Source organism: Conger conger, chromosome 3 (genome assembly GCF_963514075.1).
Source record: "Conger conger chromosome 3, fConCon1.1, whole genome shotgun sequence".
Taxonomy (NCBI): domain Eukaryota; kingdom Metazoa; phylum Chordata; class Actinopteri; order Anguilliformes; family Congridae; genus Conger; species Conger conger.
The window spans coordinates 54882661-54905278 of record NC_083762.1 but is presented as its reverse complement, the minus strand read 5'-3'; the positions used below and the strand labels follow the sequence as shown (position 1 = coordinate 54905278).

At 42.8% G+C, this 22618-nt stretch overlaps 1 protein-coding gene across 1 annotated transcript; it reads right to left on the bottom strand.

The window, feature by feature from the left end:
- Positions 1–130: 130 nt before the first annotated feature.
- On the bottom strand, positions 131–21424 carry dipk2b (divergent protein kinase domain 2B). The gene is made up of 5 exons (XM_061234585.1): positions 21071–21424; positions 19025–19289; positions 17131–17304; positions 15074–15362; positions 131–2861 (listed from the first exon to the last, which is right to left on the bottom strand). Exons 1-5 carry the CDS (start codon positions 21286–21288, stop codon positions 2518–2520), a joined length of 1290 nt encoding a protein of 429 aa, XP_061090569.1. The 5' UTR covers positions 21289–21424; the 3' UTR covers positions 131–2517.
- Between the last annotated feature and the right edge of the window lie 1194 nt (positions 21425–22618).

Sequence of the window (22618 nt, the reverse complement as noted above, 5' to 3'; positions counted from 1 at the left end):
TGTCTTGGGGTTCAAATGTTAGTGACTAGACTTTTTCATACACCATATAGGTACCAGTAATCTTGCACCCTAACTTTTGAGGTGCTGACAAGTGTGGTGCAGTTTGACGCCAGAAAATAAAGATCTTGCACACTCTTCTTCTTGTGCTTTTATTATGTCAGAACCATGCCAGCATCTTTGTCAAGGCACTATTGTACAAGCGGTAATATGAACAGCCAGGAAATAATCGAATTTCCTTCATCTTAATGTAGCAAATGTACATACATTGGACTGACGACCACGTTTAAGTGAGGCATTTGCCTATGTCCATTTGCCCATTTGCCAGTGAGACATTGTCCCAATTATTATTTGCTCAATTATTCACGGTTTCATCTTGGCCAATTACCTTGTTGCATTTGAAGTGTACTAGTGACACACGGTGGATGTCACTAGAAAAAAGTGCCATGTTGAGACATTTGCTTTGTAATGGCACAGATGCAAGCAAACCTATTCATTGCAATTTGAATGCAATACATCCATGCCTTATTCCTTTTCAACACTTGTGTTGAAAAGAGTTTACTTAAAATGGTTGGCAGCCATCTTCAGGCAATTTTCTCTTGGGCATGTTGAGGGGACAGGAATTGCTCCACTAGGTTGTGAGTATGTAATGGTCCACAGCATAAGTCCCGTAGACAATAACCCTCTCCGCCACCATAATTGCAGTGTTCTGCAGCTGGGCGTTCAGTTCAGTCCCGCTTCAAAGCCTCTCCATCTTTCATTTCCCTCCCCATGCCCCCCATGGGTGTCCAATCACACTGACTGAATCCAAATGTGACCACTCCAGACTAGTGAGCTCAGTCCTTGCAGACTTCGATCTTGCGTATTGTGACTGGGGTGCTGGCTGCTTAGCATTCTTACAAGTCTGCAAGGTTATAAAACGCACTAATGCGACGAGACTTCAGACCTCACTCATTGCCATTGTTGCAGCCACTGAAGAAAAAAAAAGAATCTGTCTCCCAAGTATGTATACATTGGGGTGCTAAATTTGGGCACCCATAGTTTAAATGTTAGTTATAATTAATCTGTGATCGAAAGCAGAACTGAACTCTAAATGGTACAGTGTTAAACATGAGATCTTTCTGCAAATCTTTCTAAAGCAGAATGCTTTTTATTTATGTTCTTTATTTTCACTTCTTACTGTTTTACTGTATAAATTATGAAAAAAAAAAAAGGAAGAGCACCCTGTCCAAAAGTTTGTTACTTTTTAAAAAGATGATTACTAAGGCCCAGACCCAGGTGATTTACTCGTTAGAGCTTCAATGAGTCAGGTGAGTACAATTCCATGGCTGAACTTTTTATTCTGAAGTAACTCCATGGCTTCTAAAGTATCAAACTGCAGTGGCTGTTCTGTCTGGTGTTAACAACCATGGGTTCCTCTAAACCGTAGTCCAAGGATTTCAGAATGAAGATGGTTCATTTCCACCAAGAAGAAGGCTACAAGAAACAATCGATGTTTCAAACTACTGTCAGAGACATTATTCAAAATATATTTATTTCAAATAGAATGGCCCGAGACCTGGTGAGAAATGCTCAGAAGAACCCACACATCAGTGCAAAAAAGAATAGCAAATACAGGTCTAACTGTTCAGATTACAACAATGCCTACATGGCAGAGTTGCCAGAAAGAATGGCCTCAACACAAAATTAAGCATCTGAAGTATGCAAAAGAAAACATTGAGAAGCCTGAAGCCTTTTGGAACGATGTGCTTTGGACTGACATAACCAAACTTGGTTGAAGCCTTTGTAGAGAAGAACACATTGCCAACTGTTACGCATGGAGGTGGATCCATTATGCTGTGGGGTTGTGTGGCAGCTGGGGGCACAGGAAATGTTGTGCGAGTGGAAGGAAGAATGGATTCCAGCAAATATCAAGAAATTCTAGAGGCTAATGTTCAAAGGTCAGTCGAGATATTGAAGTTGAAGAGGTTGGGAATTCCAGCAAGACAATGATTCAAAGCATACCTCAAAATTAACCATGAAGTACCTCCAGGAAAGACAAATGAAGGTTTTGGAATGGCCACTACAATCCGCAGACTTGAATATTATTGAAAATCAGTGGCGAGATCTCAAACATGCCTTACATGCAAGGAGGCTGAAGAATATTTCTGAGCTAGAGGTGTTCTGCCAGGAAGAATGGGGAAACATCCCAAAAGCTGTCCTGAAAGACTCTTATCTGGCCACCTTTAAAGGTCAGGTTTGCTTCTGTTCACTTAGATATTAATTGTAAAAGGTTTTTTGGGATTCCCAAAAATGTGCACCCTACTGTAAGGCTATATGAATTGTATTAATTACATTGGAAAGCCGCCTTTGGTTGACTTTCTGTCATAGTTTCATTATTATTTTCATGTGGCATTTCAAGTGTACTTTTTTCCTCCCCATTTGTCATCTTGAGCGCAGTCCAAGTAGGTCCCCATGTTCCGGCCAAATATATTCCTCCGTTGTTCCCAGACTTCCCTGTCTGTTCCCAGGCGTCCTTGTTCAGAACTCGTCTCCGTACCTGCACTCGGGGTAGCGGTATCCAAACTCCTGGCTGCAGGGCCGCAACGTTTTCAGCTGGCCCATGAGTCCGCGGGCTGCATCTGCCGCTCTCCCGTCCGTCTGCCCCCTGTCCGCGCAGACCCCCAGCAGCCGGACAGCGTCTCCGTGGAGACGCCCCGCCTGCACGTCCTGTGGCGTCAGTAGTTTTGGGAGGAGGTCGCGGCAGAGCAGGGAGAAGCTCTGGGAGGGGCGCACCGAGCCGCAGGGTGGGGGCCGGTCGCAGGAGGTGCTCAGGCAGGAGAAGACGTCCCTGCGCTCCTCCCGTTCCGGCTCAGGTGGGACACCTGCACGCAATGCAGATTGGCTTCCATCACTGCAATATACAGGCTGTTGAGTATTTGGACAGTGGTACTATTCCTGTTCTTTTGGCTCTGTTCTCCAGCTCATTGGATTTGAAATGTGATATTAATCCCCCCCACACACACACACACACACCCCGAGAAAGGGGACTGAAAGTAATTGGACAGTTGGCAAAGTTCTGATAGGCCAAGGAAGACCTCTACAGTCAATTAATGAAATATTCTTGCCATAATGAAGGAAAACTGCCAAACACAACCGCCACAGGTGCTGGCCCACTTGCTGAGTGTTATTGCTGATATCATGAATTCTGAAGTGTACAGAAGCATCTTATCTGTTCAAGTTTAATCAAAGTTTTATCAATGCCTACAAACGTATTGGATAGTGTGCTTCATCCCACAGCAACAATAATGATCCTAAACATACACCAGCACCTCTTCTAAATGATTTTCCAAACAGTTTGTTTTGGTAAGCCTATTGTTTGTTCTATGCCTCTGACTGTTATTTATCAGGCAGATAATGGCTTCTTTGACTTTTGGCACAACTCTGGTCCTCATGCTGACAAATTCCAGTAACAGACTCCGCAATCAGAAGAATCACGACAGAATACTGAAAGTTTTCTTATATCTGCACTAAAAATTCGATTGTATCTGACTAATGAGAAACAACTGAGAAACCAATTTACTGTATGTAATTACTTTTGGCCTAAACTGGGGGAACTATGTATAACAATGGATGTCATTCCTACATGGATCACCCAATGTGGGTGTAAATAACCTGTACTTCAACCTTTTATTCTTTGTATCATTTCAAATCCAATCAGCTGGACTACCAAGCCAAAAGGACAGAAATTATACCACTGTCCAAAAACTTGTAGGTCCAAATACACTGTAGGTCGCTGCAGAGACAGAATACATTGGGATGCCTATTATTTAGAATGATAAAATAATGTACCCATCTGATTGCTTACACACTGCTCAGTTAAATTCTTGTAAGTTATTAAATATATTTTATTTTGCGATAAATATTTACAGTTCAAACCATTTCATTGAAGTATGGTACATGTGAGATCCTTTAATCTTTCCAACAAAGCACAACTTATTCCACAATGAGGTGTGCTTTGCTAGGGTAGGAGCATGAACAGAGTTAGGTAGTCCTGCAGTTGGGGCCTGAAGCAAGTATGGGCCCTTCCCATTTCTTGTACACTATTTTAATTATTGGTATGCTGCAACACTTAGAACCAGCCTAGCCTGACCACTTCAATTTGTGATAAAGGAATTTTTGGCTGCTTCCAGCAACAATATCATTTGTCAAGCATAGAACTGCAAACTTGCCTGGTTCTGTACATGTTGAAATTTGGCCTTGTGGTAAAAATTCACTATCCCCCTCTGCATTTTTCACGTGGTAATGGCTACAAGAAAATTCACATTTACATTTACATTTACATTTTAGTCATTTGGCAGACGCTTTTAATCCAAAGCGACTTACAAGTGCATAGGTTCTACCACAAGTCAAAGCATCACAACCAGAACTAGGAAAATACACCTGGACTGCTGTTCTAAACATATAGTCGTCATCATAAGTGCATAAGTTTTTTTTTTTTTTTTTTTTTTTTTTTTTTTTGGGGGGGGGGGGGGGGGGGGTTTAGACAGGGATAGGGGTATCAGAAGGGGGGGGCGGGGTAAGTCAGGAGGGAGGACTAAGGTAGAGTTTGAAGAGGTGTGTTTTGAGTCTGCGTCGAAATAGGGGGAGGGATTCTGCTGTCCTGACAGTGGTAGGCAAGTCATTCCACCACTGAGGGACCAGAACGAAAAACAGGCGTGAACGTGCAGCTCGACCGCCAGGTGCCCGTAGAGAGGGAACCGTAAGGCGACCAGAGCTGGCAGACCGGAGTGGTCTAGCTGGGGAGTAGGGAGTGATCAGGGATTGTATGTAATGTGGGGCAGTCCCCTTAGCAGCCTGAAATGCCAACACTAGGGCCTTGAATCGGATGCGTGCGGCAATAGGAAGCCAGTGGAGGCCAATGAGAAGCGGGGTGACATGAGCCGACCTGGGCTGACTGGTGATCAAGCGGGCTGCAGCATTCTGGACCAGCTGGAGGGGCTTGATGGCGCACGCTGGGAGACCGGCTAGGAGGGAGTTGCAGTAATCCAGGCGGGAAATGACGAGCGCCTGGACTAGGAGCTGGGTGGCTTTCTCCGTCAGGAGATGACGGATGTGGCGTATGTTATACAGAAAGAACCTGCAGGTTCTGGCAGTGGAGGATACTTGTGGAGCCAGGGAGAGGCAGTTATCAAGAGTCACCCCAAGATTCTTTGCCGTACGGGAGGAGGAAACTACAAAGTCCTCCACAGTCAGTGAGAGGTCAATTGACGGAGAGGACTTGGCAGGGATGTAGAGAAGCTCAGTTTTGGCAAGGTTGAGCTTCAGGTGATGGGAAGTCATCCACGCAGAGATATCAGCCAAGCAGGCAGAGATCTGTGTGGTGATTTGGGTGTCGGGGGGGAAGGAAATGAAGAGTTGGGTGTCATCAGCGTAGGAGTGATAAGAGAAGCCATGGGAAGAGATAACAGAACCAAGAGACATGGTGTATAGCGAGAAGAGGAGAGGCCCAAGAACCGAGCCCTGCGGGACTCCAGTTCGTAGGGGTTGAGGGTCGGAGACTGCGCCCCTCCAAGTCACCTGGTAGGAGCGACCAGAGAGGTAGGAGGAAAACCAAGCGAGTGCAGAACCTGTGACACCCATCCCAGACAGCGATGAGAGCAGAATCTCATGGTTGACTGTATCGAAGGCGGCTGACAGGTCAAGGAAGATGAGGACAGAGGAGAGGGATTTTGCTTTAGCAGAGTGGAGTGCCTCAGTGACCGCGAGCAGGGCGGTTTCAGTGGAGTGGCCACTCTTGAAGCCAGACTGGTTGGGGTCATGGAGATTGTTGTGGAGAAGATAAGTGGACAGTTGGGACAAACGATTGAAACGATTGAATATACCACTGAGCACTGTCAGAGCAATTATAAAGTTAAAAAGATATGGAACTGTTGAAAATGTCATGGGTAGAGGACGCAACTGCATCTTGCCCCCCAGGATACTGAGGAGAATGGTGAGAGAAGCAACAAAATCCTCAAGGATCACAGTGAAAGAATTGCAGGCCTTGGTGGCATCTTGGGGTCACCAGGTTTCAAAAAGCACCATCAGACACCACCTCCATAACCACAGCCTCATTGGAAGGGTTGCCAGAAGAAAGCTGTTATGTTTTTGGTTGTTTCCACTGAAACATTAATAAAGTACAGTATTTCGCACATGTTGGTGTATTACCTGTCTCTATAATTATATTATTCTTTTTTTTTTAAGCCTTGTTTGTGCATTGCTGGTGAGGGGTGCCAATAATTCTTGAGCCTACTGTATTTGCTTCTGTACTCCACAATTTGAATTTTCACGGCGTTAAAGTGTACATTGTCATAATTTAATAAAGGCCATTTTTATACATTTTGGTTTAACCATGTAGGAATTACAGCAGTGTTTATATATAGACCCCCCCCCCCCCCCCATTTCAGGGCACCATAATATTTAGGACACAGCAATGTTATGTAAATGAAAGTAGTCATGTTTAGTATTTTGTTGCATATCCTTTGTGGGTAATGAGTGCTTGAAGTCTGCGTTTCAAGGACATCACCAGTTGTGTGGTGGGTTAGGGTTAGGGTTATGGAGTTGCAGGGTGTCTTCTCTGGTGATGCTGTGCCAGGCCTATATTGCAGCCACCTTTACCTTTTCCTTGTTTCGGGGGCTAGTCCCCTTAAGTTTTCTCTTTAGCATATGAAAGGCATGCCCAATTGGGTTCAGATCAGGTGATTGACTCGGCCATTCAAGAATTTATCATTTTTTTAGCTTTGAAAAACTCCTTTGTTGCTTTACCAGTATGTTTGAGATCATTGTCTTCCCTTGAACTTGAGCAGATAGGATGTGTCTACACACTGCTGGGGGGCCACTACTACCATCAGCAGTTATATCATCAATGAAGATAAGTGTGCCAGTACCTTACATGCACAGGCCATAACCCCCCCACCACCATGTTTCACAGATGGTATGATTTGGGTCTTGGGCAGTTCCTTCTCTTCTTCGTAAGTTGCTCTTGCTATCACTCGGATATGTTCATCTTCGGCTCATCTGGCTGCTCTTTTAAGTACTTCTTGGCAAACTCTAACCTTCCTAAACCTGGCCATCCTGTTTTTTGCGGCTAACCAGTGGTTTGCATCTTGCAGTGTAGCCTCTGTATTTCTGTTCATCTAGTCTTCTGCAGACAGTGGTCATTGACAAATTCACACCTGACTCCTGAAGAGTTTCTGATCTGTCGGACAGGTGTTTGGGGATTTTTCTTTATTATGGAGAGAATTATTCTGTCATCAGCTGTGGAGATCTTCCTTGGTTTCATAATGGCTTCTTTGACTTTCATTGGCACAACTTTGGTCCTCATGTTGATAAACAGCAATAATAGTTTCCAAAGGTGATCAAAAGACTAGGTGCTGAGAGACCATTATACCTGCATTAAGGAGGTAATTAAACACACCTGAGCAATTACAAACATATGTGAAGCCATGTGTCCCAAACGTCATGGTGCCCTGAAATGGAGGGACTATGTGTAAACTACTGTAATTTCTACATGGTGAAAACAAAATGCGTCTGCACTTGAACCACATATTAATTGTGACATTCCAAATCTAAAATTATAGCAAATCAGAGGCAAATCAAGACATAATACATTGACACAGCATTATGGAGGGTACTGTATACTACTACTGTATACTGGGTACTACTACCAAACAAAAATCCAGAACTCCACTTCTAACCCTCGTCAACTGTTCTCCATTTTCTCCTCTCTCCTCAGCACACCTCCCCCACCATCTCAGTCCTCGCTCACTGCTGATGACTTTGCGGTATTTTTTGACGAGAAGGTTGCAGATATCCGCAGCACCTTCGCGACCACCACCACTTCTATGCCTTCCTCCATTTCTGTGTCTGCCCCCTGTTTCTCCTCTTTCTGTCCCCTTACAGATGCTGATGTGTCTCACCTCCTGCTCTCCCACTGCCCTACTACTTGTGCCCTGGACCCCATCCCCTGAAACCTCTTTCAGGCAATCACGCCTAACATCCTCCCATTTGTCACCTCCCTTGTTAACTCCTCTCTGTCCTCTGGCTGCTTTCCCGCATCATTCAAGAGGGCCTACATCACCCCGCTCCTAAAGAAACCCACTCTTGACCCCTCCTGCATTCAAAACTACCATCCGGTATCTCTCCTTCCTTTTCTATCCAAATCCATTGAACGAGCCGCCTCCAACCAACTCTCTTCCTTCCTCTCTCAGAATAACCTGCTGGACCCCCACCAGTCCGGCTTCAGACCTGGCCACTCGACGGAGACTGCACTCCTCTCTGTCAACGAGTCCCTTCAGGCTGCACGAGCAACCTCTCTCTCCTCTGTCCTGGTCCTTCTTGACCTCTCTGCGGCGTTCGACACGGTCAACCACTCCATCCTCTTAGCCTCCCTGGCATCTACAGGGATCTGTGGCACAGCCTTAGAGTGGATCCAATCTTATCTCTCTGGCCGGTCCTCCCAGGTGTCCTGGGCTGGAGGAGTGTCAACCCCTCGCCCCCTTGTTACAGGAGTCCCCTAGGGCTCAGTCCTCGGACCCCTCCTCTTCTCCATCTACACGAGATCCCTTGGCCCCGTTATCTCTGCTCATGGCATCTCCTTTCATTGTTATGCCGATGACACCCAACTCTTTCTCTCCTTCCCCCCATCAGACACACAGGTCTCTACCCGTATCTCCGCCTGCCTGAGAGACATCCAGAGCTGGATGGGCAACCACCATCTAAAGCTCAACCCAGATAAGACGGAGGTGATCTTCATCCCTGCTTTAACCTCTCCCTTCTCTGATTTCTCCATCTCACTAGGGGATACCACAGTGACCTCATCCCCTAGTGCAAGAAACCTTGGAGTGGCTCCTTGTTCAAGCAATGGTCCTGTCCCGCCTGGACTATTGCAATTCTCTGCTGGCTGGCCTTCCAGCATCTGCCATCAGACCCCTACAACTCATCCAGAATGCTGCAGCCCGTCTGGTATTCAATGTTCCCAGACATTCACATGTCACCCCCCTGCTCAGCAACCTCCACTGGCTGCCTGTTATGGCTCGCATCAAATTTAAAACTTTGGTGCTCGCATACCAGGCAGTTAAAGGATCAGCCCCTGTGTATATTCAATCCCTTATCAAGACCTATACACCAACAAGACCCCTCCGTTCTGCCACTTCGTGCCATCTGGCGCCTCCCCCTCGCCACACCTGCACTTCACGCTCACGACTGCTGTCTGTCCTGGTCCCACGGTGGTGGAATGACCTCCCGGTGAATGTCAGAACGGCAGAGTCTCTGACCTCCTTCAAGCGCAGACTGAAGCCCCATCTCTTCAGGCTACACCTTTCCCTCCCCAACTCACAATCACTGTGATTAGCCTTAGACCGTAATGGCACTTATGTATAGATATCGTTACTTGTATGGGTATTGTTGTTTTTATTGGCTGTTGTTGTATTCTAGCTGCCAACAGTGGTATGCTAGTTTGAATGTTGATTGTACTCAAGGGTTCTGAATTTCTGTATGTTTACACTAGGACTCGGAACTGTACTGTCCTCTCAGTTCTACTTTTGCACTTGTTCTTGTGATTGATTTGCACTTTGTTGCACGTCGCTCTGGATAAGAGCGTCTGCTAAATGCCACGTAATGTAATGTACTGTACTTCCAGAATTTGCCCAGAGCACATTAGTGCAACATGGAAAACTATGTTTTCTTAATTTACTGAACAGCAACTAGTGTGTGACAACCTTTTGCTCAAAACAATCCTTCAATCTAATTTTCATTGTAAATTCAATCCAACAATTTAACAAATGTCAAATTATGTTGGTCCTCTGCATCATGGTTCGTGATCCATGTTAGGAATAATAAACTCCATAGACTGTATTCTGTGTGCTTTAGTGATTGTAATGTATTTTTTTATGCTTGTTGTTTAGCAGTGCAGAAGTGGAGCTGGCATTCATAAGACATGAAATGCCAAGCGTGCAGCTGTGCCTGCGTTGGCACACGCTTGACTTAATCAACCCCCCTCCCCCCTAAATTCTATGAGTTCTGCTCTATTATTATCTTCATGAACAGCTGTTTGCTTGAATAACAGCATCGCATAATGTTCTCTGCAGCAAAATGCCGCTAAAACAAGGAACAAAAACAACACTGCGTCTCCGCTGAGCTGATGGGGGTCGGCTGATGGTTGTTGGAACTCAACCAAATTGTGAAACAGAATATACAACTTGGAGTAGAATCTTCTTCCACTTCAAAAATAAAAATATTGGGAGGATGCCAAGAAGTGTCCCTTTTGGCCTTGTTTACATTAATATCTGATGCTCTTGACGAATTGAATTTATATACAGTCAATGAGCACTTTATTAGGAACATTTGTACTTTATTAAACCTAATTATTAATGCGATTATCTAATCAGCCAATTGTTTGGCAGCAGTGCAATGCATACAATCATGTAGATACGGTTAAGAGAGCTTCAGTTAAAGTTCACATCAATCATCAGAATGGGGGAAAATTTTGATCTAAGTCACTTTCACTTTGATGATTGTTGGTGGCAGACCCCCTTTCTCACCCCCTACTCGACCCAGCTCCTGGTCCAAGCGATGGTTTTGTCCCGCCTAGACTACTGCAATTCCCTCTTGCATCCGCCATCAGACGCCTCCAACTTCTCCAGAATGCAGCAGCTCGTCTGGTCTTCAACCTTCCCAAATACTCACGTCACCCCCCTGCTCACTTCCCTCCACTGGCTGCCTGTCATGGCTCGCATCAAATTCAAAACATTGGTGCTAGCCTTCCAAGCAGTTAAGGGGTCTTCCCCAGCTTACCTCCAAAAAATCATCAGACCCTACATCCCTGCCAGACCTCTTCGTTCAGCCTCCACAGGCCGCTTGGCACCTCCCCCTCTCCGAACTTCCACCTCACGCTCACGACTACTGTCTGTTATGGCTCCACGGTGGTGGAACGAACTCCCCGTTGAGGTCAGAACTGTAGCATCTCTTCCCATCTTCAAACGCAGACTGAAGAGGTACCTCTTCAAGCAGCACCTCTCCCTGTCCCTCCCTACCTCTCTGTGAACCTTACTTGTTGTCTTTCTGTGATTTACTTTCTGTGTATCAGGATGTTTTAGTTTGGCTAGGTAAGCAGTGTTTGGCTAGTTAAGGGGTTTGTTCATACATTTGTGTGTTGTGGTTTGAAGAAGAAAAATATTCATCAAATAGGCCCTGGTCCTTATCTTTGTTGTGCAGGTAGCAGTTGAGATTGTACTTCCCTCTAGGGTCTTTCAGCGCACTTATCCCTGGTTATGGGTATGCACTTTGTTGTACGTCGCTCTGGATAAGAGCGTCTGCCAAATGCCATTAATGTAATTAATGTAATGTAATGCAAAGAATGGTGCAAAAAACAAAACAAATCCAGTGAGTAACAGTTGCCTTGTTAATGAGAAACGTCAGAGGAGAATGGCCAGACTGGTCAAAGCTGACAGGGAGGTGACAGTAATGCACACATTACAAAAGTGGTATGCTGAGGAGCATATCTGAACACACAACACATCATAACTCTTAAGTGGATAGGCTACAGCAGTAGAAGTCTAAAAATTAAGTCAAATATACTCGGTGAGTGTATCTCGAGTATATGGTGCTGTCTGTTTGCATTTGATTTTCTAATGTGTTAGATATCAGTTTCTAGGCATTCGACTTGGGATGACATTTCTCAGTGTTCCTTCCATATTGACAACCATCTCCACAGCAGGGTGTCTTATAACTCCAGCATGCTTATTATGGGATATCTGTTGGTAGAATGTTGGTAATGGATGATGACATGTGCTGGAGTGTTTACATTCAGATCTAATACTGGTAGAAACCTGCCAGTATTATGCCAGAATTCTCATCATAACAGCTTGCCTGGAGACATACTAGATCATTCATACGAGAAGCAATTCCAGTGCTACTCACCTTGGCGCAACAGATTTAAACAATTTGAATGTGCAGTATGCTCCATAATATGTGGGACATTCATATATCCTTGCTTTGGCTCTGTACTCCACAATTTTAGATTTGTAATCAGTGTGTTTAAAGTGCAGATTCTCAGCTATACTGTATTTAAAAAAATACATTTTAGTTTTGCCAGTTAGAAATGACAACACATTTTATACATAGTCCCCCAATTTCAGGGGACTATTATTTTTGGGATAAAGGGTTTTGCAGGTGTTTCTGATGACTGAGGTGTATTCAGTTGGTTCCTTAGTGCAGGTATGAGAGATCTTTCAGTATCTACTATTTTGATGCAAATTGCATCATTCGGCTTCAAAGGGTTAATCAGGAACTCTTGCAAAGCCATTTATCCCAAACATTATCATCCCCTGAAATGGGGGGAGTATGTAAAAAGAAAAAAACTGCTGTCATTTCTACAATGTTTAAAAATACCAGCTGAGAATCTGCACTTGACATACATGTGCATTGTTTGATACAAATCCAAAATTGTGGAGTACTGAGCCAAAAAAAAAAAAAAATTTCATACTGCACTTACGAATTTGTGACACTTAAATGGTCAATTTAATAAGATGTATTGAAAAATCTGCCTTTGCCACGTTTGATTTATGATATTTTTTCCTTGCCAACAAACTGGGTGTTTAATTAAAAGTTCTGTTAATTCCCCTACAGGCAAGCATACAAAAATGAAGGCCTATTTTAGGTGCACTATACCACATCTTCACAATTCCCATACAGCAGGTGTGAGAGCTAATCTCACACTCACACAGCCAGTTCCAAATCTCACATATTTCAGCAAAAGGGACCATGCTGGTTTTTGGACAGCTTAGGCAATGAATTTAATATATTTAATACAAACAATTTGGCTAAATAATTGTTATAGAGAGAATATAATATATTTGTAAGCATAACCTGAAGGGGAATTATGTATATATTTAAATAGGTATTAAATGCAATTAATATATTTTTACACAGAAGAGAAGGTAAGTTGATATAAAAGCTAGGAAAAATTAGTCTATTTTCAAAGAAAGATTAAGCAACATTAATATATTACTAAAATAAACAATATTTTTGTTTGTCTACCCTGCTGAAAAAACAGCTCAAGCTACAGTGGGCTCAATAATTATTGGCACCCTTGATAAATATGCATAAAAATTGCTTTAAACTAAAACAATAATACAGTTATTGACATAAGTTTTATTTTTCCAACATGTGTAAAGCAGTGTGTGAATCAACTAAAGCTTCTGCAAAAAACAGGTTCCACAATTATTGGCACCCCTGGTTTAATACTTTAATATGTGCAAACACCCCAGGCAAAGATGACAGCCTAACAGTCTTTTCCTATAATTTGTGATAAGGTAAGAGAACACATTTTTAATGATTTTTGACCATTCCTCCATGTATTTTCAGAATCATTAATATCCTTTGGATAACCGCCCTCTTTGGATAACATGTCGATGTTGTGTATGGCCAAAATGTTCAATTTTGGTTTCATCTGACCAAAGCACCTCCGGTCATAATTCCAATGAGGTTTGGCAAAATCAAGATTCTTGGTATTGTTTATTGTGCTCAATAAGGGCTGTCTTCCTGCCACCATTTCAAAGAGTTTGTTGGTATGGAGGTGCCATTTGAGTGATTTTTTTTTAGACTTGGTGACCGCAAGACACAACCAATCTCTGCAATTCTTAAACTGCGATCCTTGGGTTACTTATGGCTGGCCTCTCCTTACCGTCCGTGTGGATAGTATGTGCTTGCGTCCTCTTCCTGGCAAGTTTCCAACTGTTCTATATATTTTACACCTTTTTATTATTGCCCTTACATTGCTAAGTGGTATATTTAACTATCTATGTATGTTTCTGTACACATTAACCAACTTGGGGCGGTCAATTATCATATTCTGAATTGAGAGTTCTTTGGCTTTTCCCATGCTGATGGTTGACAAAGGGATTGGACATGAATCCCTCTGAAATTTTTCAGGAATGGGACAATACTTTGAGCTACTCCAAAGATCACATAAGCACTTTTTTGGCTAATCAAGAGGTATTGTTTACGACCCAAGAGAGTTGAGGTTCAGCATGCAAAAATTGCTACATGCAGCCACTCTTGCAGAATATTGCCGCAATAACCATGTCCCCAGGGTACTTCGTATACAGAAAGCTCCTGCCCTCAAATGACAATGCTAATTTCAACAAGTGGTGCTCCATTTTGAACAAATGTTCACTAGATCATATGATCTTAATTGTTGACACCACTAACAAAGAAATTGCAGCAACTAAAACTGAATTGGATGCAGCCCTTTCTGTGGTCAAAGATAAACCCACACCTGATGAATATCAATCCAAACTAAATGCTACTATGGATTTGGTTAAGAAGCTCAAAGAAGAAATCAAGGCCAATAAATATAGAAAATTCCAACGAGATCTGAAAGACTATGAAAATAACGCGGTGTACCACTGGCTAAACCCGAAGAACACTCAACCTCAGACAACAAAGAGACAAGTAAGGTTCCAAAACTTTAGACGACAAGGATACAAGTGAAGACAACCTATCAGCATGCACTGGACCTTCCACCTCCTCCTCTTCTGGACCAGTACCTACGGGGCCCTCTTTTTAAGGGACGCGCCGCCCCAGAGGAAGATACCACATACCTGGCCAGTCCCAAGCCCCACAGTCACGCCCGCACACACGCAGCTATGTGCACAACCAGGAGTGAAGGAGGTCCTAGTGGTAAACCTTTCAAGTAAGCCCCTAACCACAGCTCAGACATCTCTTCTATCTAAAGGGCTCTCCTTTGTCCCGACAGCTAGCTACACCTCATTCAGGACACAAATTGATTTAAATATATTTGTAAGATCTCTAAGATTGAAACTTTTTTTGTGGCTGCAACAGTGGTGCAATTGAAATGCTCACATTCAACCCACCCTCCACATTTGTACCTCCAGGTCCTATAATCTCTCTCATGAGGAAAGACAAGCCCTCACCCAACTAAGCAATGACAAAACATTGATCACAAAAAGTGCAGACAAAGGTGGAGCAGTCTGTATGCAGGACTATGATTCGTTTTTTTTTAAAGTAAAAAAAACAGAAGAAAAAAACATACCCTCTAGCAGATCGATGATGCCAATAGTGCTGGCATCCACAATGAAGAGCTTCCCATCCTCGAAAGTGGCAAACATGTCCTCGGTGACACGGGTGTAGTAGAGGAGAAACTGGAGGCTGTTGGAGCTCAGCCCCTGGGTGATGTGAAGCAGCTGGAAGGCGATGTCTGCTCGGGTCTTGAACGTGGAGCTGTACGCATTCCTGATGGGTCTGGTGCTGGCACACACCATCATCCTTCCGCACGAGCCATAGTACCTGGGAAAAGGCCAGCCCTCTGTCCCTGGGAACATCTGTGGTCAATGGTCAGAGGTAAGAGGTTAATCAACAGGAAGTTAGATTGGCACGTATAATTATATTAATATTAAAAAATAAATGTTAAAAAATATGTTTGCTGAAAAACCTTAAAAGACAGGAAATGAAATTGATCAGCCCTAAGGTTAACATCAGCCTGCTCTCCATCAAGGTATCAGCATAGTTCTCTGACAACAAGCTCCAGCCATGTACAATATCTACTGTACATCAAACAACATGTGCTCACCACTGGACAGATTATTTGAGATTCAAACCTCTGCATTCACAGTCATTCAATGATGACTGACTCAATGATAGTGTCACCCACAAATCACTGTAGGAATCAATGTTATAATATTGTATGTAATATATACAATTTATTTAGTATCCCGAGCTGAAAATCGAGATAGCAGAAAAATTATTTAAACTCTATTTGTGCACATTTAAATCAAGATTATTCAAAATTGTTGATACACTTTTTTTTTCCGCACTCATATTGCGAGAATTTTCATGGCAAATATGTATCTATCAATACGCAAATTTAGTCATTTAAATAATTGAGCTCAGGTTAGATGGTCGTTATTGCAACGCAGTAGATTTTTTTGTGTATACTGTAAATACAACGTGTCCCTATAAATTTAATTACATTGTGCTGACTTTGTTGTGACAAGGTGTCTTGAATTAATGAATCTCTCTAATATGGCTTGAAGAAAGTAGCTATGTATTTACCTGTGTGGAATTATTTTAAAATGTCTTGACCCAGGCCTGAACTTGACCCGGACCTGAACTTGCATAGAGCTATTAATCAAAAGTGCTTGCAACTGCACAAACGCTGCATGCAGGAAGTTTCAACCAAATAGCGTTAATCACAACCTTTAAAATAGAGAACAGTTAGGGGAAACAGGAACTTCTAGATCGCGCTTAACAGTCAAAAATAACTGTCTTGAAGTCACAAGAAAATACTGTGGCTTCTTGGAGTTAAAGATAAGGATGCTTTCTGATTGGAGGAGAAGCAGATTTTGTTAGTCCATCACAGACGCCGACCAATCAGCATAGGCTCATGAGGGAATAAAGAGTGGTTTGAAGTTGGAAGAAGGGTGTGCGCGCTCCTGGATGTCAGCTGAGCAAATTGGTTGAGAGTCTGCTCAGTTGTTATCTGTATTCCTTGCTTACTAAGTTGTCTCATTAAATCGTTTATCATTGAATTTGGTCTCAAGTGTCCTGTCTTCATCCCTACCTAAACGAACACGCGGAAGAGGAAAATAAATTCCCCAACACCTGCCAATTGATTATTCCCATCATTGGCAAACTTGTTAATCAAGGAAAATGACTGAAAATAGGTCAAGACCAATAATTAGTTTAAGGGGATATTTTCTACCTCCTCGATTTTGAGCTCAGGAGCCACCACTGCAAAATAATGACTTACTGCTACGTTAATGTTATGCAAATAATTTGGTATAAATGAGAAAGTCCTGTTCTACGCAAACTGAACATAAACTACCGTGTTGTAGCATGTTGTAAAAGATCTGTACTAATACCTTGATGGAGAGCAAGCTGATGTTAGCATTAGAGCTCATCAATTTACTTTACTGTCTTTTGAGGCTTTCAGCAAATGCAAAACTGAGAGTCTGTCCTATCCAAAGCAATAGTGGGTGCTGATTGGCTGACCTGAAGTAACATAAACACTGGGAGCTGATTGGTCTACACAAAGCACCAGTGGGTGCTGATTGATCTACCTGAAGCAACACTGAATGCTGATGGGCCTACCTGAAGCAACAGTGGATGCTGATTGACGGCCAGTGTGTAGAGCAGCCGCAGTTTGTCCCGCTCAGCAAAGTGCTTCATCTGCACGCTCCCAGCATCGATAACCTCTGCGTAACGGCGCACCAGCCGGTCCAGCAGCCGCTGGGAGGGGCAGCGCATCATGGCTGTGGCCAGACCCTGCAGATACACGCTGCATGACTGCACTGCCTCTCACCTACTGGTAAACCATTCCTACAGGATCCAAACACTAAATCAGCTGTTCACATTGACATTTAGTCATTTATGGTTATTGGAGCATTTAACAGGACCTGATAATATTGGGAATAATTTGTTATTTAGGGGGACAGGTGACGGGGGGTTCCCCCGAAATGTGAAGGCTCCCCTCCGAGCGCAAGAAGCACACGACCGCGTAGTTTCGGGCTCCTCGCTCGCTCTGTTCACCCCTCCGCGACGCCTCCGCCCACAGCAAGGAAGCGCTTTTATAGCCTATAGATTTTTATAGAGTTCTTCTTGTAACACTGTTACCCTGGGCTTACATTTGCGTGGATTCGAGGTAGGGGTCTGCTGTTAGGCGTACTGTGACACATGTTTTGTGAAATCTGCCATACAAATAATACAAAGTCATAATTCATAGAGAAGTTACTGAGTAGAGTACCTGTTTTCACAGATGATGGGCTTGACAGGTTTACTTGACAGGTTTGTTTTTATATCACTGTTGTACAGCATTGTATTGTCTTTTTTAAAGCTGGTGTTCTCCTGTGTTTGTATTTATGACTGCTGTTCTCAGGGTCAAGTGCTCTTGAAAAATTGACGTCAATTTCAGCATATTTTTGGCTACAGTCTTTACTAAATATTTACTAAATCAGTTCAGGGCAAGTACCTTTCTCAGTGTGCCCTATTTGGAATCGAGCCTGTAAACACTGATTACAGGCTCATATTTTCTTTAAACATGATATTACACTCCCTTTTGCATTACACAAATGGTGCACAAGGATGAGGAAATTCACATGCAGTACATCAACTGCTCTGAGCAAGTTTAGCCTCTCACAAAGGTCAGCAGTGGTGGCCTCTGATGGAGGTAGCCATTCATAGTCCCGTGAAAAATTAGTCTGAACAAGCCTCACAGCCGTGTTCAACATCTCACAAACAACTCAAGGCTGAATTCAAAAGATCAGTAAAGATCAGATTTCTCCCATCATGCAATGGGTGCACTTCACAAAACCAAGGCCACAGAAGAACCGGTTTATCCCATCTTTTTTACTGCCGCTAGTACTTTGTGTTTGTCTATCTGCCTGTACTGCATGCAATTAAGACAGCATTGTATGCATTGGTTTGCAGTTTTTTTTTACATTGCAATACAATTACATAGAGCATTATAGGCTCTAGTATTGGCTATTAATTTGCAAACTTATGGGGCTGTGGTGTTTGGACTATTTTAGCTAATCAATTACATTAATGATGCACTAAACTACTGAAACCTCAAAACCCAGCAGATAATGTGGCCCTCCAGGACTGGAGCTTGAGAGTCCTATATTAAACACTTCTTTAATTAATTGTTTCCCTAGGTAAAATGACCTAATCTTCTCCTGATTATCTTTGTGCTCATAATTATTTCTCAATGCTTACAAACTATCATTGCAGAAACAAAATTAGTACTTCTGGGGTTCCCAGCCCTGATCCTGCTGTCTTTTGTACTACACAAAATATTTGTTCGACGTTCCACATTTTTTGTTTTGTGCGGTGGAAAACAACTGTATTCTAAAGACGCAACATCATTTGTTAGTTTGTCTTTAAATGCTGAAAGTGTGGACACCTGCTCACTGACACTAAACCATTTTCTGCAAAAGGCCTGTTCTGGAATGTTCTTGTGTATTGTAAGGGTAATGGCCATGGCAACCTGGACCATGTGTGGCAGCAGCAAGTGAGATTGAGCCCAGTCCTGGAAACGGGGTGTGGCCTTCAGTACGGCCTCGATACTGCAAGAGTGACCTCGCCCAGCCGAGCGGCAGATGGAGCGGTCCGATTCCTCGTGGAGAGGCTGGGAGATGAGGCGAGACAGGACCACGGGGCGCCAGTTCTCAGAGTCGTCCGTGTAGTTGGCCAGGTACCACCTCCTGTAGACAGGGGGCAGCACCAGCTGTGGGGAAAGCCACCTCTCAAACCTGCGAGGCGGAGAGGGTGTGGAATATGCTTTAACCAATGATGGTAGAGGATATGACAAGGTACATGTGTTATAATCAGTCAACAGAGAATAGTGCCTGTGAGTCCCTAGTCTCTCAGAACTTACTAGACATAATTTGATCAGGCTGTCGTGTGGATATGGCCAGGGATGGCAGTTGTTAAACAGTTAAATTTAGGATTTTTATGATATAATTACAATAGACCAAAAAACAAAACAAAAAAATCACTTGATCCAGTGCAGAAGTTTGCTCCCATTATAACATCATGTCATAATCTATTTCCAGTTTCTTTTAAAAAGTGATTCTAAGCAGTGATTCCATATGCTGCTTGATCTTTGTTAGCTTGCTAATGGATAGCTAGCCTTGGATAGCAATAGCATGTGCTACACAATAGCTAGCTAAAGAACACAGCTCTATTTTACGTAGACATAACAAACTAATTCAAGACAGGAATAAGACATGCTAACTAAAAGAAATACATGTATTAATATAGGATTAAATATAAAATAGGATTAAATATTGAATACTACACTAACAACTATTAAAGTGCCTACCTTATGATTGTATATTAACAAGCTATTAACAAGCTAACAAGACACTTTAATTTAACATTAGGTGTCATGGTTTAGGTGATGGGTGAGAACATCTCTTTATCCATGCACTAGCTGGTATTAGGCTGGGAAAATCCAAGAGTTCCCCATTTAAATCCCCACATTTAAAATGGAACTTTATTTCAAAATTAGGTTAACTAGAGCTCTGTTAGCCCCGTTAGCTAGGGCAATTACAGGTTTACATTTACAGCAAGTCCAAATCCTGTAATTAATAATATATGTCTGTATATTAATATGTCTGTATTGAATAATTTGCAAAACAAACTTGTATTTCTACCAAGCCGGAAAAATGTTGGCTGGATGTGGACTAAAAGTGAGCTAAGAAAAAACAACTTCTGAATTGTATATTTTTGTTCTGACATTGGAACCTGTTTTTTTGACCCAGAGAAACAGTATTAGGGATTACCTGATATTAGAAAATGCCTTTTATTGTCTGAGTCTGTGACTAGGTCAGGGTTGTAAACCATAAGTGTGGCATGGGGGAGCCTGCTGTTTTATTGCCCTGCATTGCAAATAAGAAGCTGATAAGAATCTAAGTGGCTTGCAGTGTTATTACGTCACAGACGTAGTAATAGTCACATGGGCAAAACATTACTGGCACTTTCAGGTATTGCAATATATTGCAGTATAATCACTTTCCATATAGGCAACAACCTCAGATAAGTTTCACTTGCTTTGCACTCCAGTGACCTGGTTTCAGTGTCCGTTTTCAGTTCACTTGAGCTAAGGCTGAAAACTGCTGTTGTTTTCATACTCTACTGGGAGTGGCTTCCGTTTGGGGCAGCTAATATAGTAATGTTCATTGTAAACAAGAGTATCAAATCTTTTGGTTATTGCTTGCACCTCTAATTGATAGTAAGGTGAGAATGATCATTTACAGTAAGATGGCAGACAAAAAAACAAAAAAAAACATAATTGGGTCAACTTACATGACCTATGATAAGTATCTCTCTTGTAGTTCTACTTACTGACTACTGGACGCAACAGGATACCATAATTATTACAATCATAATTATCACGTCAAACAACACAAAACAAACTTTGAATATACAACATACAGATTGAACAATGAATTATGATATTGGTATATTCTCATTTGTGAATATTGAACAGGATTGTTCTACAAAGCTGTAGTTTCCATGCTCAACTTGCCTGATCTCCTCTTTGAAGAACTTTTTGCAGATCGAGGTTCCCACACAAGCGTTGCATTTATCCAAACCCAGGAAGCTTCTCCCAAAGGTATAGGCCTTGTGGGGGGTCGCAGGGGAAGGTGGAGACCCCACCATCCCCAATACCCAAAACAGGACCCAAATCCTGGCTGGTGCCCCACATAACTCTACCGTCCTCCCCCTGGGATACCCCAGTGTCATGGTAGCAGGGCTCTTCCTCGGGATGAGGAGCGGAGAGAAGGGGGACGGGTGATGGGGGGGTTCCCCCCGAAATGTGAAGGCTCCCCTCCGAACGCAAGAAGCACACGACCGCTTAGTTTCGAGCTCCTCGCTCGCTCTGTTCACCCCTCCGCGACGCCTCCGCCCACAGCAAGGAAGCGCATGGAGGATGCAGATAACCCCCGTTGCCACGGTTACGCTTCCTCGCCCCCCCAACAGATGTCGCCGCACACCTCCCCTAACGCCCTGCCAGCCCAGGTCTCCTGAAATGGCCCAGATAACAGCCCCCACAAAGGTGGGATATCCTGACCTCCCGCTGCTCGCCTATTTTTACAGTACATGATGTCAGCAAGCGCAGCCATGCCAGGCAGAACTGAAAGGCTAATGTAAGTAAGTAAAATGTTATTTATTTAGCACTTTTCAAAACATAGATTACTTGTGCTTCACATAATGACAAACATACAGTACTGTGCAGAAGTCTTAGGCACCCAAACTTTGTTAATTTTTTTGTGTGTGTTAGTATAAAAGAACACATTTGATATTTATAAATATTCATTTTCCAAAAGATTTAATTTTACAGAGACTTTTTTGTATTTAATTAAAAAAAGTAACATATTACTGGAAGCAATTGACTACTTTTTACAAAAAAACTTGATCAAGGCTCTCTGAGAAGGACTGTGGCAAGTTCTCCACCATGCTTGGAATAACCTCCCTGCTGATTGTCTTATAGAACTGCAGGACAGCGTTGGCTGTCTCAGAGAAGTGATGCAGTTTTAATGCCGAAGGGTGATCACAAAAAATATAGATTTGATTTTGCCAAATTACTAAAATGTAATGTAAAATCTATAGTACGTTTATTTAGGACCTTTCATTGATTTATTTTTGAAAGAATCTTATCTGTATCTTATTAATGTTATACAGGTTCCTAAGTCTTTTGCACAGTACTGTACAAAAACATACATATTACAAAAAGCAAGTATAAAAGTGCTTCACATAATGGAAAATATACACATACATGAAGGGTGAATGCCCACAGCTCACACCACAGCAGTCTACTGTATGTCAGGAGACATGAAATTTACAATTCTACTGTATTCCTGGATGCCTCGTCCTGTTTGCAAATTGTTGTTCAACATTTAACATTACCCCCAACCCCCTAGCCAGCTGGTCACATCAGCTAACAAACTAACATTGTTAGACACAATCATATTAAAATAGCAAGCTAGATACCTAGTGCTAAGGTCTTATTTAAGCGCACTAGCCATCTGAGCCAGGGAACCATGGTGAAAACCTTGTGAATTATGACTCTGTT